This window comes from Falco punctatus (assembly GCF_963210335.1).
Source record: "Falco punctatus genome assembly, chromosome: 12".
In the NCBI taxonomy this organism is placed as follows: Eukaryota; Metazoa; Chordata; class Aves; order Falconiformes; family Falconidae; genus Falco; species Falco punctatus.
The window spans coordinates 5,279,268-5,306,112 of NC_137592.1; the positions used below are offsets into that span (position 1 = coordinate 5,279,268).

Genomic DNA, 26,845 nt, shown 5'->3' on the forward strand with positions numbered 1-26,845 from the left:
GTGCTGGGCACCTCATAGGCTCTCACTCAGCCTTTTGTAAGGGAGCTTCACACAGAGGAGCAGCAGGCAAAAGTCTCTAATTTAGCAACATTTCTCTGCTTGCTCATGTACAGTTTGTTGTGATTCTTCCTGACTCAAGGTAATCAGTGGCGGAAAGCAAGCCACGTGTCTGTGGCTGTTACCTTACGACAGCCTACCAAAGAAGCCACAGCATTTAATAATGCAAAAGCATCCAGTTCAACATTTAACTCTTCAATTTTCAAAAAACGCTTTTCACACTTTAATCTGCTAGCTACATTTTTTAAAAGAAGCACGTTAATTATGTTTGTTTTATATAGCACATACCTTGCCTTTGATCTTCCCAGCTGATTCACAAATGTTCTCTTTAACAGCCACAACTGATTTAAGATCTAGCCCATTTCTAACATTGAGCTAAATATAGTTTTAATTATTACGCCTATTTTTAATGTTCCCAGTTAGCTTAATGAAGAAGAATTAGAATCACTTTTCCCAACCTTAAAAATTGATTTCCATGTGAAATGTTTACACAGTAGGAATTGCTGGATGCCATGTTGGATCAAATAACTTCAGATCAGGTCTCAAATGGCCATGAAAGTGAAACACTGACATTTACTGTCAATCTTGATGCTAGTAACATTTTTAAAAAGGAAGAAATAGATATTTTTTTTGAAAAGAGTAATTATTAGCCAGATAGTGTTCAAAAAGAAACATGATTTTGAAGATGAGAACATCCATTGAGTTTCATAGGAGTAGAGGCCGTTAACCATAACATCTGGTCTCTTTGAAATCATGATTCTGCTTCCTGAAGATAACTACTATAGGTAGAGATGTGGGGGCAGAAATAGTTTTCTTCCATAAATTAGTGACAACAAGAGATTCTCTTACTGTGCTGAACAAACTGTATAATTTTGATTTTAAAATGTCTATACTAAGTGTATGCAGTACCTGTTACTTCCCCCCTTTTGTGTAATTCAAGAAATTGCAGCTAACCAGTCTCTGATAGCCTCAATCTGTTCTTCATCCACAGAATTTACTCGCTACTCAGATCGTCCGCTTGAAAGCTCAGGATAAGGATACAGGTAGAAATGGTTTCCTAACGTATGGCATTCTTAGTGGAGACAGACTAAAATTCAGGATAGATGAAGCAACTGGAATTCTTTATTCCACTGACTCCTTTGATTATGAAGAGGAACCAACAGAGTATCAGGTTTGCTTTAGATTTCTTCAGTTTTTGTTATTCAGAACTCTTTTTTTTTTTTTCTTTTTCTTACACACACCCCTCCTGGGTAACAGGTGATGCTTTTGTGTTTTTGTTTAGCTTGGGATTGCTTGAACATTTTATGCATTGTTTCACAATAAATCACATCTTGAGATGTGATGCATTATTAAAGCAAGACACCGCCTTTAGACCAGGGGTCATCAAACTTTTTACACAGGGGGCTGGCACGTGGATGAAGAGGCAGACAGCCATCTGCAGCTGCTTGGTTTCCCCCCCCACAACCCCAGGCGGGGGTGGGGTGGGGGGTTCTGTAAATACCGGGGGCTGGATTGAGGACCCTGGGGGGCCATATCCAGCCCACGGGCCGTAGTTTGAGGACCCCTGATATAGACTATAATGAAATTCAAGAAAGGCTCATTGTTCAGCTGTCCCTACAAACTCTCAAATGCTTCTGCATGTGAATAACTCACTTCACAATGACAGCTCATGTATTCAGTGCTATTTGCTTGAATCTGTACTGGACTGAGACCTTGGCAGATGATAAAATTCTCAGTTAATCTTTATTGTTGCTGCCACTGCTGGATATTTTTAATGATATTATTTGGCTTCAAGCTAAAATATTGGTGAATTTGTTGGTTCTATATAGAAAGACCTTTTTTATTGACCAGATACCCCTTTTCAACAATAATTTTGAGGTGAATTCAGAATTTGACTTTACATTTCTCAAAAATACTTCAAAACTTAAAATTCACTGAGATTTTTTTAATCCTTACGCAGGTATCTAATTTGTATGATTTCTCATTACCAATAATTGTGTAACTTGCAGATTGTGATATATGCTGAAGATGATGGAATCCCTGAGAAGAAAAGAGGTTACTGCACAGTTGTCATAAAGATCATTGATGTTAATGACTGGCCACCTGTTTTTGATCCAGTGACTGAATTCAGTGTAAATGAAAATGCACCCGTGGGATCCATAGTTGGAAAAATCACAGCAACGGACAGAGACACAGGAGACAATGCCTTTGTTCTATATAGCCTTACAGGTAACAAGGAATTCTCTTACTGCACTGGAACAACTGTCACTTTGTTGTCTATACTGTTACGAGCATAAATAGCATTATGTGTTTCCTCTCCTAACCCCTTTCCACCCTTTTCCCACCCTTTCCAAGAAGGTTCACCTTCACCTGGTTTGGTATTTTACTAATTTATGCTCATACAGCTTTCAAACTGAGTAGGAACTTCTTTTGCAGAAATTACAAATTGTTGTGCTTTTAATCATACTCTTAATTCTGTTAAAAAAATGAGCTTTTAAGACAATCTTTAGCTACTAGACTGCCACAGCTGCAATCAGCAGGTGTAATTTTGATGAATAAAATGCCCACAGCTTTATTGAATGAGGAATAAGGGTCTAGGGCCTAATTGGTCCCTGCCCTGTAGAACCCGTAATGCCTGTGCCAGGTATTAAATGCTGCTAAATTAAGCCTCTCCTCAGCCTGTGGACTCTGAACATTTCAAAAGCTACTAGGAGCAGATGTAAATGGTATCACAAGTGTGTCAGGGACCTGATTCACTACCAAGGGCTGCTGGAGGGCTGTCATCTTCACCCTTGTGCTGGATGCCTTTACCTCTGCAGCAGGGGAGCCGCAACAGACAGCAGGTCACATACTCTGCTGCCGCAGATCTCTGCCGAGGCTATTAATAAAAACTGCCTTCAATTTCATTTTTCATTAATGTGCCAGCTGGTGAACTGCAGTGGCTGAGGGCTCTGATTTGTGCTTCCAGTCACGTTTAGCTGGGGTAGCTGATGGAGTTACAGTTGAGAAGAGTGCACCTTTTGCCACTGCCCCTAAATCTGACAGATTTAGTTTAGACTCCTCTGGACCAAAGCCTGCAGGAGTCGGGTTTTTGTTGTATAGGCCATCAAGAGCTATGTGTATCCAGTTTATATGCTTTTAGAGTCCTTTATTTCCAATATGTATACAGACTTTGAGGTGGTTTTGGACAGGGGTGGCCAAACCCAGTAAAAGTCACTGCTAGGTCTTCTGGAAAACTGATTTCTTTTGAGATCCTGTGTGTCACTCAGCCCACCTCCATCAGAGACAAAATAAATTCAGTCACATCTTCTCGTAGAGATCTTGGCAGGAACATTGTCTTGTCACAGCATTTCATGACTGCAACCAGCAAACATGAGACTGAATATACAGAAGGTCAGAGGACTGTAAAAATGTCTGAGAACACCTCTAATCTCCTCTAATTATTGCACACACTTGGAGGAACTTGCTTCCAGAGATTCACCCCAGAACTCCAATGTGCTGTCCATCATCATTTACATGCCTCAAGCACTATTACTTTCTGAGTGTGACAGACGTGCCTGCATAACTTGTTAAACCATTCTATTGGCTCATGTTTCAAATGCTCATCCACTCAAAGTATTTTCTGGTTTTCTTCTACATTATCTATATGATATCTAAAAAATTGTTATAATAAACTCAGGACACAAGTAAACATATAATTTAAGAGTGTAGTTAATTATGTGCTTCTAAGATGCATTCATTGATAATGCTTCTTTAAATGTGTTTCAGAAGGTGGAGGAAATGTGTTTGAAATAGATGAATTGCATGGTTACATTAAGATAAAGAACTCTCCAGACTACGAAGCCATGAATAAATACACCCTTACAGTGAATGCAGTCAACAATAAATCTGGCCCTTTCCATCAGGTAAAAGATCATTGTTGTAATAAACAGTGACTCTTGCATTCAGAGTGGATTTTGAACTAGTAGGAGGGAGATCTATCAAAGACATTTATTGTGCAGAATAAGTCAGACACCTAGTCATGTTTAGGGTCAGACTTTTGTGACCTTTGTCCATGCTGTTCATATTATAATCCATAATTAGTTGAAATACTTCAAAATCATGCAAGGCAGAATTTGACCCTGAATTGCTTGTAGACTAACCTGTGCTGAGGAGCTGGAATTCCTGCCTGCTGCTGTTAGTACTTTAAATGCCATGATAATTTTTAAGGGGAAAAAAAAGTAATTTTCAGAAAATTATTCTGCTTTTGTCTGCTGTATTTCTTTTATTTGAAAAGTTATTACACGTTTCTTTAACAGAACTTGAACATGTCTGGTTCCTTTAACTGCATCTAGCAACAGCAGTAGGACATGTTGGCCTTCTAAACACATCCTGTTCTTACTCATTGAGACACCTTTCAAGAAGCAGAATTCTACTGCGACATTGAATGCCTGCCTCTCTCGTATTAAAATCTTGTAGTGAGCTCTGATGTTGAGTTCACAAAATTAAAACTAACACAATGTTTTACTACAGCACTTTCGAAGTCTAATTTATGCTTTCTGTTGCATATGCAATTAACAACAAAAAATATCGCTGAATACGACATTCTAAAATGCATGAAACCATTTTGTTTTCTAGGCAACTACTCATGTCACTGTTCTAGTGATTGATGTGAATGATAATGCTCCAGTATTTGCTCAGAATTCCTATTCTGCTTCCATAAACATGATTAATCCTGTAGGTGCTCATGTCATAACTGTGAGCGCTACTGACAAAGATCAGGTAACTACTCCTGTTGGTTTTGACACTGCTTTAAACTGCAGCTCAAATATATTTTTCTCTGTTCTGTAGGCATGAAATGCCAAATGTAGCAGAAATTAAATCCTGATTGACTAACAGCACTGGGAATTGGAAATTAGGACTTTTGATGTTTCTGCCTTGACACTGATGTATTCCCTGTCTTTGGGCATGCTTCTTCAGCTATTTTTGCCTTAATTTTTCCCCTTATTATATTGAGTTGTACTGGTCTTTCAGAAGTATGCAAGGACTGAAGCAATTTAGTGTCTGTGAAGTTATTTGAACTTCTGAAGTAGAAGAACCTAGACATTGTGTAGCTGGCTTGAACATGGAAATGTCTGCTTACCGAATGCCTCTGAAGTGTGGTACCCCAGCTAATTATGTCCCCATTTTGTAAAGTAATTTTATTTAATGTATCCGTACTGCACCCATCAAGTAGTATCCAGGCACTGGCAGAGATATCCAGTAGTCATCCAGATCACCATGACAACATCACTACTGATTACATTATTTAAAAGATGAAACATCTAGAAGTGACAACAAAATAGGTGTAGGAGGTGCCTTCCTATTTCTTCACACATAATTTTGGTTAAAGTAGCTGCAGCTGTGGTATATTGCTGCAAATAATCTAATGGACTGTTTTTTTATCATTCTTCTTAATGAATTTATATAAAAAGTGAAATTGCTTATGAAAGTTGCTGGACTCTGTGAGATCTGCATTATGACCCTAATGAAACTTACCCTTCAGATAATATGTCTGGTCCTCTGCCACGCAGGGTGGCTCTCATCGTCCCTGTGCCACGCTTTCAGGATTCTGGGGCACAGTCCAGCACTGAATTTATTAGACTTTGTCTCTATTCCTCCCTGTTCCTGATATAATTATAAATCCACAGATTACTTGGTGATAACAGGTATTCATGGTAGGGTTTGATCCTGCTGCTGCAGAGCCATGGAAGAACAGAATACGATGCATTTCCAAAATACAGAGCAAAGTGCAATACGACACACCCTAAGGGTTGGTCAAAATGGCTTGTCTCGGGAAAGAAGTGATGTGCACAGAGCAGACAGGTTCCAGCTCTCCCACGGCAGGCAGGAATAGGGCTTACCCTCACAGCAGTGGGGAGGCTGTGCTTTTCCTCGAGGTGTGAAAAGGATCCAAGGGACTTTGGCTTTTTTGCGTTGACATCACACCTTTAGATGACTCTCTTTCACAGTTCTGACTGTCAACCTCTGCATGTGCCCTTAATTTTTTTTTTAGACTTTTTTTTTTGTCACATTTTTACTGTGAACTGGCCTACTGCTTGTGAATTTTCTTCTGCTTTGTGTTTTTATCATCTCTCATCCTACCACAGATAACCCCAGGTTATCATTCTTGAAATAAATTCACTAGAGGTATTTAGACATGTCAAATCCCTTGTTTCAGTATTTGCCCTACCCTTCAAAATGTAGTCCCAGTGCATGTAGTTTTCTTTAGTATTGCTATGGGGTTGGGGTTTGGTATTTTTGTTTTTTTAATCTTGGAACTTCAAAATTATTTTGGGGTGGTGGAGGGCTTTGCCCATTGGCGCTTTCCCCTGCTGCTGCTTTTGTGTTACAGCTTCACCATGAAATAGCTCTGAGCCTGGTTCTCTCTAATTGTTTAAAATACCTATGGAACCCTGTCCATTTAAGCATGCGAATAGGGAGATTCCAGTGAGTCTGTACTAGGGGACTTGGGGCACTTGCAAGCAATAGTTGTGTGAAGTTGTGTTCCTTCCATGGCAGGGGCAAAATGGACTTATTGAGTACTACATCCTCCCTGACCAAAACTTCAGCCCATTCTTCCTGATAGAAGACATGAGTGAGGGGAAAATAATTACAACTGGAAACCTGTCTAGATCTGGAGAGATCCATTTAACAGTGATGGCTAAGGACAAAGGCTCTCCACCTTTAAATGGCACTGCAGTGATCACTCTTAATGTGTTTGACAACCATCCTTTTGTTCCTCGGTTTAACGAGAGCAGAATCAGGTGAGGCTTTCATATTAACTTATATAACTGGTTCATATTCTCCTGGTAGTGGAAAACATAGTAAAGCTGAAGCTCATTTTTGTATTCATCCACACAGAAGGAAGGACATCCCAGGTGGTTTTTTAAATAAAACATCCAGGAAATTCTGCTGTGCTGATGCTGATGGTTCTGTGAATGTGATTTGAGGCATTGCCTTTTATTTCTTTATCGTGCAGCTTGCATAAGCCAGACTCTTCGTCCCTTTCCTCTTGCACACTAATAAAACATTCTTCTTTAGCCTTTACTCAAGGATAAACAAATGTCTAGCTAGAGAAGTAGGGTTTGCACTGTGCTCTGAAACCCAGTGAGCTCTAACAAAAAACTAGTGGGGAGGGGGCAGGATTTTCCACAAAGAACTCACTCTTAAGGAGTTAAATTTCAAAGCCTGCCAGTGCAGCAGCTGCTGAGCAATTTAACATTATGATTTATCTTTTATTTTCTATGTTAGCATTTCCGTTTTGGAAAACACAGGAGTGGATTATTTCATTTACGCTTTTACTGTGGTCGAAACTTTAGGAAAACTGATTGATTATACAATTGTATCTGGCAATGAAAAAGGTGAGTGTTGTTTCCCTTATGAGTTAAAATAGCTAAGATAACAGAATAACCTGTCTTCTGTGTGGCAGATGTTGCTGTATGTAAATGAGGAGATGGAGACCAAGGATAAGAATCTGTGTCATTTAAAAAAAAAAAGAAAGTACACAAAGAATTTCTTTCAGACCTTCTTCAGCATGGACTTCATTAATCTTCTTTGGCCTAAAGAGGGGGTAGTAACTTGCTAGAAAATGAGTTTCTGTAGCATTATGTTAGGATAATTTGCAAGCTGACAGAGCCAAAATGGAAGTTGTTGTTAGCAAGCAGCTTCCTCCCTGCCAGTCACTTTTAGTCTATCATTTCCTTGCACTCGCAACTATGTTAGGGCATTTGCCCTCCTTCAGCTTTTGCAGCTATGCTGCAGCTCCACATGGCACACAAAAAAGGGAGTAATTGGAAACTGAGAGGAAACTTGGAAATCAGTGAAAAAGGAGTTGTGCAACAAGAAGCTGCAATTCTGTTTTCCAAGTATGTTGCTCCTTTACGTGTTTAAGGCCTGTCTGGTCACCCCTGCTGTGATACCTTTGCTGCACAGCTAGTGGAAGTGTTGCATTTCACTTTCTGAAGAGCAGAGGACCCCTAGAAACATCCTAAGAGCAACAAAGACATGAGAGGTAGAAGGGTTACAAGTGAAATAGTAGCTATAATAATGAAGGTGCATGTTTTTCCTTTCAGGTCATTTTAGATTGGATCCAAAAAGTGGTCAGCTGAGAACAGCGATTAATTTGAACTATGAGGAAGTTTCTCAGTATGTGATTTTAATTGAAGCAAATGAAAATCTCTTATCTGCCACAGAAGTCCAGCGTTCAGGTAACTTTTTGCTTTGAAGGACATTCCAACTTAAATCTGGGGCAATGAACACGTCTTCTGCGTTTACAACCCAATATAGGAATCATGATTCTCTTTAACTGAAAAGTCTGATGCGAAAGATGAAAAGCTGAAGTTCAAGGTTGTACAGAGGGAAGCCAGCAGCCTTCCCCCAAGGGTGCAAACCCTCACAGGGCCCTACCATGGTCTCAGAGAAGAGTATAATAGCTGGGCATTGGACAACTTGGCAGGAGCTGGAGGAACCTGCCTGTCCCTTCCCTGGTGCAGCATAGCCAGCTGCTGTCACCTCTTGTCTTGAACTGCCTGCTCTTGCTCTCACTGAAGCCCCTGAAGGAGTGAGATATTGCTCCTCTGGGCACATCCCTGCTGCGTTCCCTTTCTTCTCCCTCTTCCTCCCATGCAGCAGAGATACTGCTGCAAAGCCACAGCCTGACCTAGCCTTTGAAAGCTGTGCTTTGCCAGTGTTCATTGTTGCAGTTAACTTGTGGTTTTTTAATAGGCCTGCTTGCTCAAAATGTGGCAATGCTGACAATCTCAGTGCAGGATGTAAATGAAGAGCCAGCATTTTTGAATGATGCCTACTCTGCTCGGATACCGAACTCTGTGCCGTACAAGTACCCGGTTATTACAGTTCAGGTAGAGTAGCTTTCTGTGTTCTTCGTGAGCATAGAAATCTCTTCCAAGATTTGGATTTCTTCCACAGTTAAACTGGGCTAAAGGAGCTGTTCAGTCTGCTCTTGAAAGCTTGATGCAGATTCTGCCCATCAACCAGGTTTAACAAATCGCTGGTGAAGGATGGGATGTTTAGGGAACTGGTCCATACCTGTCCTACTAGTGGGTCTGTCAGAAGAGCTATACAGTCTGTTCCGACTCATGCTGCTGTTATGGATTATGTACCGCACAGGCTACCGTTCTCTCTTCGGCACCATTAATCACTTTGTTATCTGTCAGACCCCAAAGGGAATTTGATTTCAAAATGGAACCGTTCTCATCTTGTTCTAAGTCTGGTGTTACCTCTCCGTTCTAGTCTGCTCCTTTTATGCTTGCAGCGTAATCCTCCAGACTTCATAGTAAATTTATTTCCCCTTTTATACCCTTGGTCTGATTCTGATAGTTTGTGCCCCACTTTTAGTGCTAAGAAAGAAATACGACAGCACTATTCTAGAATACTCCAGTCTTACGAATAGAAACTGCAGAGTGTAATGATTGAAGGGCAATGGTGCAGCCCAAAAGCCACAAGCTGAGTTACACAAATCGCCTTTTTTAAATCCAGGCCACAGATCCAGATTCAGGAGACAACGGACTTCTGCTGTACAGCTTAGTGAATACTCAAACAAATGAATTCGACATTGATGAAAATACAGGGCAGATTTTCACAGTTTCTGTAGCAGGAAAGGCTGGAACATTTTACCTGGAAGTCCGAGCTGCAGACCAAGGCACAAGGAGACTTACAGCCCGGACAACAGTCAATGTAAGGAAAATTGCTATTTATAGTCCTGATTTGCTTCCTCGAAAAAACTCGGTATACAAGAAGGGCTAGGTTTGGTAATAACAACAAAAAACCCTACTTAACACTATACAGTGAGACTGTCAGATACACTGGTATTTACTACACACTTTCAGGCCAGAATTATGAGGTTGCCATTTCTAGTAACATATGAAAATATGTTGGCATGAAGATTGATTTTTAGAGGACAATTATTTTATATCACAGGGTTTTTTTGTGGTGGGACCTTTTTTTGGTGTGTGTGTTTGTTTTTTTAATCAATCTGAGAGAGATACATATGCTTCAGCAAACCTTACATGTAATTTGTTTCTTTCTCAGGTAACCCTTGATTCCAGTTCCTCTAACAACATTGTGGTAGTGGTGCTTAATCAGAAGATCAATGCTGTTGAAAGAAACATTGCTGAAGTAAAAAGGTATTTTTGAAACAGTGAATTATTCTGATATGATATCTAATGACAAATTTATAGTCCCTTTGAGATAGGTGGCTGAGAGCCTATAGGCGAGACAATACCCTAGCCGCTGCCTGTGAAAAGCTAGGCCTTAACTTGACGTAGTTCAGAATACTTTGTGGGAATTCACAGGAATCCACCAGTTTTTACCTGGTAAGGCTTTGGCCTGAGCTGATGAATGTGAAAGAGATCATTGGACTAGTCGATTTTGAGAGGTCTCTTCCTATCTCAATGTTTCTGTGATTTTAAACAGCCTGGAATAAAGTCCTTCATGGATAGTAGGCCCAAGATAGAAATGTGGAGACAGATAGGATAGCAGCCACGAACCAAACCCACCTCGGCTACAGGTGAAAAAATCCCCCACGTAGCACTGCAGCAGAGCTGCTCAAGAAGGTCTCGGCCCCACGGTGCTAGGGGGTGAGTTGGTGTTGTATGGATGGCCACACAACAATTAAAAACATATTTTGGCCTTTTGGGCTTGTTAATGAAGATACAAGATCTTTTGTTTGATTACACATAAGCATATATTTCCATTGGTAATATTGAGTCATGTGTTTTTGAGGGGAAATCACTCTGAAGGTTGGAAAAATGAGTTTGTGATGCTGACGCTGTTATGGCACCCGTTTTTTGTTGGTAAAAATCAAATGGAAACCCTAGAGCTGCTCTGCTGCTTTCCTCAAAGCAGCTGGTACTGACTGCTGTCAGAATGATGGATTAACTGGGCCGCTGGTGCAATCCAGTGTGAAAATCTCTGTGGAAAAGGAGAAGAAAGCAATGAGGATAATGGGACTGAATTTCACTCCTTCCCACCTTTACTATTTATAGTACTCTATAGGTATCACTGCCTGTATTTACAAAAAATAACGTCAAGCATGAAATGAGCCGTATGTCACTTTGAAAAGCATGCTGTATTATATACTATGCAATATTGGTTATGAAAGCTAGGTATAAGGTTTTGTTAACCCTTCCTTTCTCTAAGTAATTGTTCAGTTATGTTAATGGCACCTATCTGAGAATTTTCAGGCTATGCAGAAAAGTTATGTACTGTCTACTAATGAAAAGTATCTTCGCTTACCAGAGACAAGGACTGGATTTTTTTATTTCCCTCTGCTACTCAATCACTCAACGATATTGGTCAAATAGCTTAATTGCTTTGCTGATGATAATCCGGCATTTTTGCTTGCTTCTCTTAAAATACTAAATACCTGAAAGTGTTGTATTAGATACTACTTTTTCATCATCTCTAATTTCCAGAGTAGAAGAATTTGTCATTGCCCAGTTAATTTAAATTGTTTTCTTAACATGATGGCAGGGTCCTGAGAGATAAACTTGCATGGAATGTATACATCATTGATGTTTATTCAAATGAGTTTGAAAGAAAAGCAAGAAGCAGCACTGATGTAACCTATGTAAAAATTACTGCTTTTGATGAGGCAAACCAGGAATTACCTGCAGAAGATGTAAAAAGGTCTGTATGGCACAGTCTGTCTTCTGGGTATCAGAGCTATGCAGCTGGGCTTTGTTTCACTTAAAATCATTCAGTCTTGGACTGAACAGGTTTAGATGAAATAACAGTTTAGCTGAAATTTACCTCGAGGCTTATTTTAGTATTTTTAGAATTCAGAAAGCTTTCATTATTTATCGAAAGGTGATTTTCAGAGTTGGACAAAAACATGAATAAGGCTGTTTAATTGTGCAAAATATATTTAAAAGTTAGTTTTAAAGAAAACAGAAGCAATGTCATTAAAATGGATATTGACTTCACTTCAGAACTGCAGAGTGTTGATTAAAAACTTACATTTCAGGTGTATTTTACATTTGTTTCATAACATGTCAGTGGTATGAATGCATATTCATATAAACATTCTCTGAGGGGCAGCTGCTATTTAAACACACAATTTCTAGACTCAACACATCTCTCAAACAAGCACTTGTTTGTGGCCGATATTGCTGATGGAGCCTGTGATCACAGGAACCTTTTTCTCTGAGGGAAAGCGCTATTAGTAACTGTAAGGCTACATGCAGCTGCCTTAATGTGGATTTAGAGGATACTGACCTCTCAGATTCAATTTTCCAAGCTTTTGCATCATTTTAGTTCATAAGCACCAGGGCTGGTAGCAAGAAAACAAGAGTGTTTTTGGAATGAAAGACATGATAAATCTGAATCTTTGGAAAAGGTCTTGGTGGATAAGGGATTGGTATTGTTATTTTCTTTGCCACTATTCAAGCCAAAATGAAGGTCTGATATGTCATCAGCATTTTACTCTTCTATCTTCAGGAAACTTAGGGAGCAGAAGAGTAACATTGAGGTAGAACTGGAGAAAATATTTTCAATTCCTGTTACTGCTGCCATAGAAGAGGGTCGTGCTGAACCAGCAACGCCTGAACTCATTGCAACAATTGTGCTTAGCGTTCTGCTAGTCTGCACCCTCGTAGCCTTCCTGGTATACGTCCTTTTTACTATAAAAAGGAAAAGGTACAACTACTTTTACTTTAACAATGTAATTTAGACTTGCAACTATAAGTTTACTTTGAATGACAACCTGAAAAGTACTTATCTGATAAATTACTGATATTTGCATGGAGTGTCACCTAAGATTTGCTATAAATCAAAATGCCTGGTGTTGTACCATAGATATTAGACATGCTACGCATAACTGGAAGTTGGTTTATTCTTGCTTGTCACACAGCAACAGCAGAAGCAAATACTTTTAAAAACAGAGAAATGTGGAGAGCAGAAATTTTAACTGTGAAGGGGGACACAAGCAGCTGTGATATACCCGCATAAGTCTCCTCTAACCCCATGAATGCTGAAATCAAGGGAGGTTTTGCAGCTAACTTCAGTGGCAGCAGGACCAGCGGGTGGAGAAAAACAAATGCATTTCCAAGAGGGCAGTGGGTGTCTACCCTGCTACCGTTACAGAAATATAGGAAATACTCCAAACCAATCCCCAGAATCATACTGAAAATAAATGCTGTGCGTTAAAATTAGGATACAAACGCATCATATTCTGCTTTTAAAGCAACTGTAAAGCCCATCTTCAAAAATAATTTTATTTTAATGTATTTATCGTTTTCAAAAGGTACGAGCAACAGTATCTGGTTAAGAAGCAAGCTGAAATGAAGAAGGGTATTGATAATCTGTGTGCAGCTGATGGAAGAGGAAGTCTGAAAAGCTTCGAGAAACTAGAGCACATGAATAATGTGTAAGTAGAATGCTGATAACACAAATTTATTTAAAAATAGCATGTCAAAAGATGTTGTTCTAGTTTATTCTGGTAACATAGCATTTTCCTTGTATCTTTCACTGGAGTATATAGGCTGATTTTTTAAGAACCCTTACAATTTTAAGTTAAAAACTCTCTGCACTCAAAGGAAGCTGATACCTTTTAATCTTGTATCAAAAATTACAAGGGCAAGTTCCTACTTTCTCTTTAGCAAATTGTTAAGCCATATGCAGGAAAAACACTCTTCAGGATACAAGAAGAAATGTTTCCCAGGGTAAAATCCCAGTGATTTTGAGATCAGTCTACGTGCTGCTCTCAGGTTTAGAGAGGCCAAGATTTTTGTCTCTTGACTATTTGCAAGCTCGAGGTGTTATGAATTCTAACTCTCTTTCAGGGAAACTGACGTAATAGCATTTAGCAACATGGAAGACACCAAAAGAGGTGATGCTGACAAAGACGTAAATAAGGCTGATGAAAAATGCGCTTACCTTGAGACACTACTCTTAGATTGCGATGAAGAACATGAAGGAAAGGTAGCATCTGAAAGGGCTGCTGAACCTAGATATGTAGATGCCCAGCCCACTGCAAAAAGCACAACAGATCAGGTAATTAATTACCTTTTCAATTGTCAGGAATGGAGTGAAAGATACTTTATCACTGTATGTCAAATAACTGAAACAATTATTGAAAGTGGTAAACCTGCGATAGCACTAAAAACCCACCAACTTGTGTGAAGTAACAAAAAATCTTTGGGGAGGGGCTGTTTGTCCCTGCTGAGGAGGAGGAGGACTTTGTGACCCAGGAATGGTGACTTACATGTGTACAGTAAAGGGCTGTGTTGCATGCCGCCCCTAAAACTTGCAGGCTTGAAAAGAATGCTTTCTTTGCAAGCGCTGGGGACAGAAATATGTGTGTATGTGTAAGTTAGAGGACTCGCACTGCTTAGGACATGCCGGCCCGGCCCGTAGCCCGGCCTGACGTGCCGCGTTTTCCCGCAGGGCTGCGCTGGGACCGCCGCAAACCCGGAGCCGGCGCCCGCCCCCGAGCTGAAGGGAGTCAAGTTTTCAGAAGTGGCAATCATTTTGCACGCGAACCCCGAAGATGAGCCCGATGATGACGACGATGTAGTTTTCCGTCAGTAAGAATGCTGGATGAAGAAAGCCCCGGCGGGATCCGCGGCAGGGGGAGCGAGCGGCGGGGAGGGGGAGCGCCGCCCCGTTCTGCGGAGGGGCCGGGGGCGGCGGGGCTGGCAGCAGCGCTGCCTTACACCGCATCTCGTCGCTCGGGCCGTGGGTAGAACGGGCGGACAATAAAACCGATTCCACAAGTGACGCCGGGTCGTTGTTCCGGGCGAGGACACCCCGCTTCGCCGCCGCGCCTCAGGCGGGGGCGCTCCCCGGGGCGGCGGCAGCGCGGCCGCGGCCACCCAGAGGCCCGGGCGGCGGCTCCCCGCCTCCCTCCCCGCCCCGGCTGCGAGGGGAGGAAGGGCGGCGCGGCTTCTCCTTCCTCCTCCTCCGGCGGGGAGCGAGGGACGGGGGCGGGGAAGTTTCTGGCACCTTCTGGCCGGGCCGGCGGGCGGCAGCGGGGCCGCGGCAGCGCCATGGCCAAGTGGGGGCAGGGGGACCCGCGCTGGATCGTGGAGGAGCGCGCGGACGCCACCAACGTCAACAACTGGCACTGGTGAGGGGCGGCGGGAGGGGAGGGGGCGGCGGGCCCGCGGCGGGGGGGGCTGCCGCGCCTGACGGCCCCGCTCCCCGGCCAGGACCGAGCGGGACGCGACCAGCTGGTCGAAGAGCAAGCTGGAGGAGGTGCTGGTGGGGCTGGTGGTGGAGGGCGAGGCCGGGCGCTGCGAGATCAGCGACCTGAAGCACGTGGAAGGCGAAGCGTCCTGCAACAGCCGCAAAGGGAAACTCATCTTCTTCTACGAGTGGAACCTGCGCCTCAGCTGGAAAGGTACCGGGGGGCGGCCCCGAGGGGAACGGCGGCCCTGAGGGGTCGAGCGGCTCTGAGGGGCGGCCCTGAGGTGAGGGGAGGGGACGGGCGGCTCTGAGGGGCGGCCCTGAGGGGAGCGGCACGACGGGGGCACTCGGCTGCGCTGGGCTGCGGGGACGTTCGCTGAGGCGATGCCTCGCCCGTACTCCTCGGGGGCGTCTGTGAGGGGCTGGCGGCCCCCCGGGGGTGATTGCGAGGGGCTAGCGGTGCCCCTCTGGTTCAGCCAGCGCTGGCGGGGCAGGGACCCCCGGGCTCGCCTTGCTTTGCCGGGCGCGGGGAGCGCGGCGGCCGGGGGCCCGGCAGGTGCCCACGCGTGGCCCAGCCACCGTGCCGCGGGGAGATGGGCACCGGCAGGGCAGCCTTGCGGCTTGGCGTGGTGCCTGCGGAGCGGGCTCTGCCGATCCGCTCTGCGGGATCAGGAGGGGTCACTGTGGAGAGTAAAATTGTCTCCCTTGGGCTGGAGAAACAGGAACACCTCAGTGAGCTGCAGCGAATCAGAACCGTACGGAGACTGCAGGAGACACGTGGGCCTGAACTGTCATAAATGCTTATTTTTAAATAATCTTGAAACCCTAGCTTGTCTTTTCCTCCCCTTCACCCAATTTTTTTGTACCACGCACGTTTCTTAGCATTGTTTTACCAGCGTATCAGCACAGTTTTGCTCATTTTGCTTTGTGTGAAGTAAATACTTCAGTTGTGACGAGATACGTATGGCTTACGACAGTGTGCTCGAATTGTTGTAGTTTCCTCGGTGTGCGCAGATTACAGTGTGCTTAATGCGTGCCGAGAGCGGGAAGTGGGAGAGCCTAAGAAGTGTGACAGTGCAGTTGTTTCCAAAAGTTTAATGTAGTTATGTTGAGAATAATGAAGTACGTGAGGAAAAAACTGCTCAGTGGGAATAAGGCAACTAGAAATAGTTCCTGATTATTTGGGGTAACAGGGATTGTGCCCATGCATTTTTGTTTTGCTGCGCCCGCTTGCAACCCCGGACAGTGGAGGTTCATCCTCCACTGTGCTTGTCCCGTGGCAAGCTCTTTATTTGCAGACCAAGCCAATAATGTATCTTTGGGTAATATTGAGGAATTCTTTCCAGTTACCAGATGCCTAAAACTTGATGGCAAATTGTGGGCCGTCTCTTGCATTGGAGTAAGAAGCAGGAAGGGCTGGTAAAAAGTGCCTGCATGGGACATCGCACCTGGATATTGTAATGCCAAATGACAGGCTGTTCCTCCCCCAAATACTGTACTTATTTCTTAGGCCACAGTTGTTACTATAGGAGGTGGGAATACCAAAGGCCGTGCTTAATTTTCCCTTCTTAATGCCTGTACCCCAAAACAGGGTTGCAGTTCCTGGATCAGTGTTTCAGATTATGCTGTTTTGCTGCTCCAGCGGCTGCCTGCCTTCCGTGCTTCCCCTTTTCACAGTGCCCTTTCCAGGGCAGCTTTCTGGGACTGTTTTTCTTGGTTTGGCTGGCTGGAGCATTTATTTTTTTGATGCTGAGACCCGTGCGCCTATTTGAACAATTTGAAATTGAGGTCTGCTTTTACAATAATAGGGGACATAAAGAAGTACTGTTACTTATTTTTGTTTGCACTGATAGGCAACTAAGTTTTAAATGTTACAAGCGTGTTATAACTAAGGGTGTACTTACAATTGTGATCTCAGTGTTAACAAAGAGCAAGGCAAACGTAATACTCCGTCGTGCGGTTTGTATCAGTGCAGTTCAAGTAATTATCAGCTTTTTGATGTTTTGGCTTTGTTTTTTAAGATAAGCTAAAATCATCTAAGTTTTAAACACTAGCTAGTTTGGTTTTGTTGGGTTTATTACAGTGTATAAAGCTTAGAAGTAGGGAGATGCAGTATTGTATTTCTGTACAAATGCTTTCTAAATTCTTTTTCCTCTGCTAGGTCTTTATGCTTTTTCAGTGTTTAACTACAGACAACTAATTCGCATTAGGTACTTAGCTCAGCTCTGTGTTGTGTTTAGTGGATAATGTCTTTGAGAGCGTAGTTTTAAAGGAGTTTGCTATTACACAGTGGAATTTAAAAGAGGCAGGGGATGATGTTTTATGGTGTTTTTTTTCTTAATTTGATAGCCATCATGATGTGTGTTTTCTGTGAGCTCTGAATTAGAAATGAGAGTTGGGGCTGAACTGCTTGAAACACTAATTGCTGTAATTAGTTCCTTCTACAAGTCTTCCAGGATAACTAGGAGCTCAAGCTATGATTAAAACGTGTTTACGTAAGGACAAGATGTTATACACCCTGAAATTTGCAGCCTGTTTGAAAAGTGTGGTGTTGGAAAAACATTGCCCTTAGCAATTTAGATTACAGAGCAACAAAAAAGGGGGAACTGAGGGTACTTAATGGCACTAAAATTGAGCAAAATGGCTGTTCTATCATTTGTTAGAAAATGTAATGAGGATTTCAATGGATTATTCTACATTGTGGTGGAAGCTTTATGAAAACATACATGTCCTTTTAAAACTTCTCAGCCGTGGGTTTATAGGTAGGTCTTTCTGAGACATGCTTTCACTATCAATTTCCTAAAACACTGGATTGACAGGAAACAAACAAATTTATTCTTAGGTCTGTTAATGGAGTCTCATGAGATTCAAACAAATAATTAATTAGTTTGATAAAACATTGATAGTTTTGCTCACTTTACAGTTACACTAAAAATACAAAGTGTTCTGCCTACGTAATGTTCAACAACCAGCTCAGTTTGTTAACTGGTTGGACCTTGCTGTTCAGTGCATATACCATCTGGATTAATCCCTTGAGTAAGCAATTTTTTGAGGGGGGGGGGGAAATACCTGTTTACTGGTTTTATGAATTTAAATTTGTTGTCTGGCCTGCGTTAGTTGTGAGTCTTTAAGAGTTGTGAAAATTGTTAATAAAATTAGCTGAATCAATAGAAGTCAGGTTTCTGTTTTGCTCCTAAAAATGTCTTCCTACCTGCTTGCATTTCCTTTTTGGGTAGAGTAGATGAAAATAAGATTTGCTCTACTGTCTGCAAAGACAAACTTGTGTGGTTTTGCTTGTACTTATCCTGTTGCCAGAAGAAAGCAAATAGAGATGGCTGCGTGCGATGTGTGTTGGGCCCAGAAGTGTTTTAATGGTGTAATTAAGTAGTTCACATAGCTTCATACTTGAGCCAGTGGGTTCTCCTGGGAGGCTCTGAGGAGCCCAGGAGAGGTCTTTTTAGTTGAGCCTTTCCTGTGTGGAGGTGGCTGTCTACCTCTGGATTAACAGACTTTGCATCTTGCGCTGTGCTCCACTGACTTAGGTCCTGGCCAGGAAGGGATCTTTGCCCTGTACTCCACCCTTGTGTTACTGGCAGTCATTCACACTCTATTGCTAAGAAACCTCCGAGCATTTGTTTGTGTACTTCACTGTGATCTTGACCCGCAGCACGTTGGGTTCTGTCCGTGCATGGTTGTCCCCCTTTAGCATGGCAGGCCTTTCAGGGCAATAATTAAAAACAGTGAAAGGAGGGTGATGTTCAGTAGTAGCTGGATCTAGCTAGCTCCTTGGAAGGTGAGAGAATCCAAAGAAATATTACATCTAGCTTTGTGATAATTCCCCTTTTGCAGTCAGGCTTAACACTAGGTCATTTGAGAGTTTTGCTGATAGACTGATAAATCTGTTGTGTTCTCTATGTTTTGACGCCTAAGCTGGTAAAACTGTATGGAGATAACTGGGTTTGGGGTAGAAGTGCATGTTTCTGCTACTGCTTTCTAAAGAGATTCTAACATGATCTAAATAGTAAATTGATTTAAATAACTAAATGCTTTCGCAGGGCAAGGGGGAAGAATCTGCAGTGTAATTAAAAAAAAAAAAAAAGTGTCAAACCTTAAATTCAGTCTTTTCACTGTAAGGTCTGAGGCAAAGCAGCACACTACTGGGTTCCTATCCCGAATGTGTTTATAGAGCCGTGTCGGTAAGTGATGGTGGGCCTGTGCCCAGAAGGGTGCCAAAGCAGAGTGTGATTTCTGTTCTTCCGGGTGTACAGTGAATAGTAGCAGTTCACAGTGAGGATATAAAAAGTAAGAATGAGTATTCTAAAAAAATTTGCATGTGGTTTCCTGGTTTTAAAAAAATTCGGTTGTATACTTGTCCATTTTATATCTATATATATGTATGTTTTACGGTTACATCGCTGTATGTTGGAAGCTTTTCAGATATTCAAGAAGGAATAGGTAGCATTATAGAGAACTTCTGCATGAAGGGCAGACAAGTTATGGGGAAGAGGAGGTAATTTTTCCCCTACCCCCTTTTAGATTAACACTGTGTTGGCAGACTAAAGTTGTTGTAAGCAGAGAGTACATCAGAACAGCTGGCAGTTGAAGGTGAGAGCAGTGGCGGAACGGTCGTGGAAAATGTGCTGAGAAGACATACCTGTGTGCATATCGCAATACATCTATACAGGAAAATAAAGTTCTGAGAATAGTTTGCTGTGAAAGTACTGTGACACGTTTTGAGACTCGGTTGCTATTTGGTTCCTTTCAATTCAGATTCTAGACAACTTGCTTCAAGTAACACTTTTTGACAATTATATCCAAGCATAAAACTCTTGCTATGTGGGAAATAGTTTTTAATAATGCATTTAAGAATTCGTTATGTTAATACAGGTACAGTGAAAGAGTCTGGTGAGAAACATAAGGGATCAGTTGAAATTCCTAACCTGTCAGAAGAAAATGAGGTAGATGATACAGAGGTAGGTGTGAAATACTGATATGGCTGTATAGGCTCAAATAAAGTGTTAATCAACATATAGGCATTGTATTTTGATTTATCCTGTGATTAAGGGAATAATTACACTTGGATAGCTTATTTAATGTTTTTGAGTTTTTATACTTGGAATAATGACTTATTTCTGTTCTCAAATTTACCTACTACGAATGTGCACAATTGTCTTTGCTAATTACTCTTTGTGATGATATATTAACTACAAACTTGAGAAGAACTCTGCTTGTTGTAGTCTTAAAAAACCCCAAACCCCAACAAACCTTGTACCTAAAACGTAAGAACTTAAGGAATGTCCTCGTTAGTTGCGTAGCAGTTGCTAGTGTGGCTTCCACAGGTTCCTCAACTCTGCTGGATACTAGGCAACTCTGTTGATACTTGATGTACTTGACTAAGCTACTGTCGAGATAAGACTGCATTTATTAAGTCAGAACCCAAAAGAGCTTATTTTTAGCGAAGGTAGGATAAACTGAGAAGATAATGAAATTGCAGCTGTCCTCTGAACATAGTAAACAAAGCCAAAATACTTTCTTTGTTGCCAGAACTCAAAAGCCTCATGTTTAGGTGCCTCTTAGATTTTATAATTGTTCTGTTTCTAGATAAACATTAGCAAAAAGAAAGGGGAAGGTGATGTTCTGAAGGACCTTATGAGAACCGAAGGAACCACGAAAGTCAGACAGGCCCTGAGAGATTATCTGAAAGCACTTAAAACAGGTAAATTAAACCAGTATGTTAGGTATGTATTTTATTCAGTCGCCTTTCTTGAGTAGATTGGTAACGTATTGACAAGTCCTTGGTTTTGTACTGTTTTTATTGAAGTAAGTTAGTCCTACCAGTCAAAATCTTCATTGCTATCAAACGTGGCAGCGTCCAGAAGTTTCTGTAGCGACCCAGGCAGTGTTGTGTTACATGAATTGACCACAGAAACGACACAGTCAGACCGGCAGGCTGCTGGCTGGCAAAGCAGTGCCCAGCCTCAGCCTGCCGTTCCTCTGCTGCTCAGAAGATCACGGAGATGGCCCATTCCTTAGCGGGCAGATAGTGTCGATTTGGGGTCAGGTAACTCTGAAAAGCCTGTGTTTTTAAGGGAAATTGCTGTTAGGCTCTGTTGCTGATAAAAAAACAGGGCTAAAGTGGAGAAACGGGGTTAGAGTTGCATGCCCCGTTCTGTGCTCCCATTCTGCCCAGCTTTACCCACTCTCTGCAGTTTTAGCCAGCAATTTTCATTACATATCTGAATGTCAGGGTGCTTGTTCAGCTCCGTTTCATACTGAAAAGTGCTTTTCTTCATTCCAGAATTTACCTTGGGAATGATTCTGCCAACAAAAGCTGCTGCTGGTCAGGAGGTGGCCACTGAGCAAAAACTAAGTGGGAATGCCATGCAAGTATGTTGGCTTTAAATGTTACATGAATTTAACTTTACCGTATGTAGTCCCTACAGATTTTGCTATGGTGAAGATTGCATTTTCCTGCGATCACCTGCAAAAGTGAAAGGCTTTGGGGCAGAGCTGCCTCCTTGCTGCTGTGATCAGGGCCTGTAGTACGGAAGTGACCCGTCACAGACCCTGGGCCTGGCGCTGCCAGGTGCGGGAGGAGGATGGCCGCGTTTGCGTACCTCTGAAGGCTTCCTGCTGCAAGGACTGTATGTGCAGCAAGGTGAAGCTCAAGTTCACTTGCACAGGTCACCTCCCCCCGGTCAAAAGTTCATTTTAGGTGTCTTTGGAGCAAATCACACACTCAGTGGTTTTTTTAATTAATTCAGTGAATCCTGATGAATACCACTTTTAAATAAATGTGGAAGTACATTGCAAAATTAGCGTATATTTATAACACAGTGTATTTAAGAATGCATGGGTAACAATGATTCTGCCACTCCAGAACTGTTGTCTGATTCGCATTCACAGAAATATTTTTTGCTTTGCAGGACTCTGTCTTACCACAGTCCTTGGATATAGTTGGTGTAAAAATTCCAACAGTGAAGATATTTATGAGAGAAATCTTCAACTCTTCAGCAGATGAACTTTATAGCATCTTCACAACTAAGGAAGTAAGTGATATTTCCACTAGGCAACATAACAATGTAATGCTGTTGTATCTGAATAGTTGTGTTAGTAATGAATGTGTCACGTTCATAGTGTCAAGCACAGATAATGCTCCGTATGTACATTAAATGGAGAGATGTGATTGTCCAGCAACTGAAGGCTTCATGAGCTACCCTTTTCTGGTAACTTCACTGTTCAATTCTGATTGCCATCATTTGCTCTTCAAAAGTTTTGCTGAATAGCTTCACCTTTCAAGCCACCGAGGAATTTCAGTGGTGAAAAAGCAGAAGCTGACAGCTGCTGAAGCCATGTGTCACTTTGGTCTCCTACCAAGGAACAAAGGCTAGGCAGCTGGCCTCGCTGACAAGTTTCAAGTTCTTGTGATAGCAATCAGAGAGCACTAGAAGGCCGCAGCAGGATCATTTGGCTTTTACCTTTTTAATGAGAGTTTATTAGGGTGGCTTAGACCTTTTTTTTGCAAGTTGTTCCCTTAACAGGAAGAAAAGGCAACTAAACAAAGTGAAGGTGCATGTTCATGTAGTTCGTGTGCAGCTCAATCATGCTGCCCTGTGCTAGTTAGAAAAAGCTTGGCTTTGGGATGTAGGCATTTCTCATTCAGCAGCTTGCAGCGCTGGGCAGTGGCACTGTTGTTACCCACAGCTTACCGCTTAATTGATAGTGGATGCGATGATACTGTTGCCTATAGGGTGCAAAATACAAAATCACTGATTCTGGGTTCGCATCCTTCAAAAGAGCCAGGGCTGCTACCAGAGAACTTTAAATTACAATCCCAGCGCTACCAATGGGAAACAGTAATGGTGCTCAGCAGCAATTCTGCACCTTCCTAGAGCTGCTGCTCCCTCCACGCCCCTTGCAGGGGGCTGGAGTCCTTACCAGTCTTTGCATTTACCACTAGGTTTCTCAGCATTTCTGTTCTCATTCTGTCACCTCCCTGGAGCCTGCTGCTAGCACAGAGCTCAGGGGAGCGCTGTATAAAATGAAAAGCCCGATCAGTGCTTAAAGACTCTTACATACGTTGCAGTTAATCTCTTCAGCGACCCTCCCTTGTCTCATGATACGGCGCGTTAATCTATCAGTATGGATTTGTAGTTAACTGACATGTGCTGTTCTTTTTTTGCTAGTTGGTGCAGAAGTTTTCTAAATGTCCTGCTGTGATTGAAGCTGAGAAAGGAGGCAAGCTTCAGATGTTTGATGGCTGTGTCAGTGGTGAATATGCGGAACTGGTAAAATGCTCCTGTTTTGCACTTTAAAAATGGGGGGTGGTGGGCTATTAGCTGTTTCTCCGAGCTAAAAAGTAGTGTTGAGTTTCTGACAGAGCAGCTTCTCTAGTGCATACTGGGTTCCTCTGTTTCAAAGTAAAAAACCTGCTATTATGTTGTGTGATTTTTTTTCCCCAATCAAAACAGCAGCCACTGACTACACCCAGCGACCTGTAGAGTGAGGGGACATTCTCAGCACTCTCCTTTTTTTACTAGGAGGAGGAGCAGCGAGAAAGCAGGTTTAAAGTTTATTTTCCAAATCCACATCAATTCTTCTTGTCACTGGAGAAGGGATCGCCGTTCCATTCAGGGCAAATGTTACACTCTCCCCAGCTTAACGCTTTTGCAAATAAAAGGGAAAGATAACTAGAGCTCAGCTCCATTTTTGAAACCTGAAAAACCATTTTCACAGTCGCTGAGCTTCAGATTTGGTATCTTACATCCATCCAGATGACAGGCAGTAAGTATCACTGACACCTGGACAATTCTTAAAAAAGCAAAGCCTTGGAAAATGAGATTGTTACTTTAACTAAATAAAATTTGTTGATGACATCGGAAAGGGCTCAGTCGGGAAAGACAGACGCTGCAGAGCTGAACATCCCCTGATGGAAGCTGAGAGAAGTCAGTTATAGTCATCAGCCTTTGCAACTGCATGAGGAACTGTTTAGGTGAAACAGTCCAAAACAGGAACTTAATGGCCTAGTGAGAACAGTGAGCCTGATCTAGGCAAAACTGCAGCCGACATACTGCATACGCTTATGCTGAGGTGACGCCTCCCCTGAGCTGGCGGCAGGCTGTAAGGCATTTTTACACAGTACTGCCGAACCTGTACACCCAAGCAGGCTGGACTGCTTAACAGAGAATCACAGGCATACTCTGTCATGCTTACACATCTCAGAGGTGAAAACGTGACTCTTAGCAGTGCCCATTTCAAGGTCTGCAAGAAAACCAGCGTTTTAAGTAACGAATGGGCCTGACCGCCTCCCATAGAGAAAACAAAACAGTGGAATGGAGCATGCCAAGAGCTTCATGAAAATACTTTATTTAAAAAACCCAAATCCCAACCTTTGTATCGTTTACATGCATGTGTCTGCTGTTACATAACACTCCTCCCCTTGTTTTTCAGGAGAGAATTAGCGTTGCATAGTTGTGATGTGAATTGTCTCAGGGGTGTTCTTATCTTCTCACAGGTCCCAAGCCAAAGAATCGTCCTGAAGTGGAGGTGTGGGAGCTGGCCTGAGGGTGAGTCTTTCTGAGGCCCTCTAATGTGGGCCAGGCTGCGGGGAGAAGGGACAAACGGGACAGTTGGCAGCCCTGCTAACTGGAAGCTCCCGCAGTCTGCGGTCTCTGGAGAGCAGCCTGATGTCCACAGCAGGTGGGATCTGTGAAAAGAGCCTTCACCCGGACACAGGCAAAAGCAGATACAAAATCAGCAACAACAACTGTAATCCCCTAAAACCCACTTTTACTGAAATGTCGTGTTTTCTTCCTTCAGAACATTATGCAACGGTTGCCTTGATTTTCAAGGCTATGGCTGCTCAAACAGAACTGCAGTTAGAGTGCAAAGGAGTTCCCGTCTCCAACGAAGACAGCACAAGACAGTGTTGGAAGAAGCAGTATTTTGAAGAAATACATATTTTACTGCAGCAGGCCAAAGACGACATGGAGTGATAACAGCACTGTAGTTTTGTTAGGGCATTACTTTTTATACTTTGTTAACAATTGGGTTTTTTTTAAAAAAAGTAATTTATTTGTGGGAAGAATAAAGACCCACTTCTACGATACTGTATATAATTTAAGCATTATTTATGGATTTTTAGTGAACGGGGTGGTGAGTAAGTCAGACTATGTAAATCAGCAGCTTCATTTGAGGAAAGCCATCTCCGTTCTGCTTGCCTGCAACGTCAGAGAGTAATAATGATTCAGCTGCAGTGAAGTGCTACCAGCATCCGTGGGTCGGCTGCGCGGAGCAGTAGGAAACATTTGCAGTTCTTTGATACTCAGTATATCAAGTGGCAAAACTAAATCCCTCCAGGAGATGGCATTCCCATCAGCAGTGAACAAAGGGATTATAAAACTGTTGAAACGGCGGGGCTAGAGTAGTTTACAGCCTCCTTCAATACTTCCTAAGATTGCTTTAACTGCAGACTGAATTTGTTTCTAACATTGTAGACAGTTTTAAGGAAAGATTAATTAATGTCCTGTAATTCTGGTTGGCATGACGGTTACCACTATTAAGTCTGCATGCACTGTACCCCCTTACTCGACCTCAGTGTGAAATTTTTTTGCAAAAAACAAGCGGTAATAATGCTTTCCTTTTGCAGTTCTGTAAACCTTCCACTGAAATGATTGATGGCCCTCTGCAATTCCGTAGCTCAAATTAAAGTGAGCAACTGTTAGAGAAATTAAGACAGGAGCGTAGCTGGGATATTGAAAGTAAAGAATTTTTACTCTTAATCAAACCACACTGAGGTCAGTAAGAGTAACTTAATTCTCAAATGCTTTAATAAAACTGTATTAATTTAATATGCAATTTGAAACATACTGACCAAAAAAGGGCAGGCTGCCTTTGGAAAACATGGTTGGCTCAATAAACGATGTGATTTTACATGCAGTTTATTTTCTCCATTAACTGATGCTGCCAAACTAAACGAGTCTGTATGGAAGGTAAGTCCTATATAGTTTATTTTCACAGGACGCCAGGGTAAGGCAGCCTTACCACACATAAACTTACCTCAGCCAAAAGATAAAGACGTGTTGTGCTTTTCTACAGGCAAGGCTTTCCCTGAAAAGGTTGCTGTCAGTTACCCCTTCCAGCTTAGGTGAGGCTTGCTGTAGTAACAAGAACAAACGCCCGGCACAGGCAGGTTCCCGAGTGTTGCACTGCTTGTTTTTCAGGGGACCGGAGAGGGTGGAGAACAGCCTCGTGAGCAGGGTTGTGTTTTAGTATCTTCCTTTGAATGCTCAAAAGGTTGTTCCTTTTTTTTGATAAATAGACAAAGAGCCTAACATTTTGAATACAAAACTTAAGAGTATTGGTTGATGAAGGGGCAACGTTTAAGTAAACGGAAAAATCTAGATTTGTGTGTAAACTAAGAGATTTTGTGACAGTTTAGTACCTGGGAGTAGGCCGCTGCATCGAACTACAAGTTTCTTCAGCCAGCGTGTCCTACAGCCCTAATACTCCTCCGGGCAGTATGCTTGCCCGTTTCCCCTCCCACCTTGGGGCACAAGTGCCCGCAACCTGCACGTCCCGCTGGCCTGAATTTTCTTGTCTCCCTGCAGGAGCGCCAGCT

At 42.5% G+C, this 26,845-nt stretch overlaps 2 protein-coding genes across 2 annotated transcripts in view; both read left to right on the forward strand.

Annotated features, from left to right (window-relative positions):
• The window catches only part of LOC308072177 (cadherin-23-like), a gene marked incomplete at its 5' end in the record, with an annotated part of 33,044 nt that extends 18,360 nt beyond the window's left edge, over nucleotides 1–14,684 (forward strand). Inside the window, 15 exons of the mRNA XM_080408688.1 lie at nucleotides 1,049–1,228; nucleotides 2,067–2,286; nucleotides 3,826–3,962; nucleotides 4,675–4,818; nucleotides 6,598–6,842; nucleotides 7,330–7,439; nucleotides 8,151–8,285; nucleotides 8,803–8,939; nucleotides 9,577–9,774; nucleotides 10,129–10,223; nucleotides 11,572–11,727; nucleotides 12,538–12,735; nucleotides 13,343–13,465; nucleotides 13,881–14,091; nucleotides 14,485–14,684. Coding sequence (XP_080264814.1) covers nucleotides 1,049–1,228; nucleotides 2,067–2,286; nucleotides 3,826–3,962; nucleotides 4,675–4,818; nucleotides 6,598–6,842; nucleotides 7,330–7,439; nucleotides 8,151–8,285; nucleotides 8,803–8,939; nucleotides 9,577–9,774; nucleotides 10,129–10,223; nucleotides 11,572–11,727; nucleotides 12,538–12,735; nucleotides 13,343–13,465; nucleotides 13,881–14,091; nucleotides 14,485–14,628 — 2,433 coding nt within the window. The 3' untranslated portion in view covers nucleotides 14,629–14,684. The remainder of the gene's footprint in view (nucleotides 1–1,048; nucleotides 1,229–2,066; nucleotides 2,287–3,825; nucleotides 3,963–4,674; nucleotides 4,819–6,597; nucleotides 6,843–7,329; nucleotides 7,440–8,150; nucleotides 8,286–8,802; nucleotides 8,940–9,576; nucleotides 9,775–10,128; nucleotides 10,224–11,571; nucleotides 11,728–12,537; nucleotides 12,736–13,342; nucleotides 13,466–13,880; nucleotides 14,092–14,484) is intronic.
• A 262-nt stretch (nucleotides 14,685–14,946) lies between these two features.
• Nucleotides 14,947–26,157, forward strand: LOC308071975 (activator of 90 kDa heat shock protein ATPase homolog 2-like). The gene is made up of 9 exons (XM_080408214.1): nucleotides 14,947–15,166; nucleotides 15,249–15,439; nucleotides 20,113–20,198; nucleotides 20,827–20,941; nucleotides 21,524–21,612; nucleotides 22,152–22,274; nucleotides 23,412–23,513; nucleotides 24,740–24,791; nucleotides 25,045–26,157. The coding sequence occupies exons 1-9, from the start codon at nucleotides 15,087–15,089 to the stop codon at nucleotides 25,218–25,220; spliced, it is 1,014 nt and encodes a 337-aa protein (XP_080264340.1). The 5' UTR covers nucleotides 14,947–15,086; the 3' UTR covers nucleotides 25,221–26,157.
• The last annotated feature ends 688 nt before the right edge of the window (nucleotides 26,158–26,845 follow it).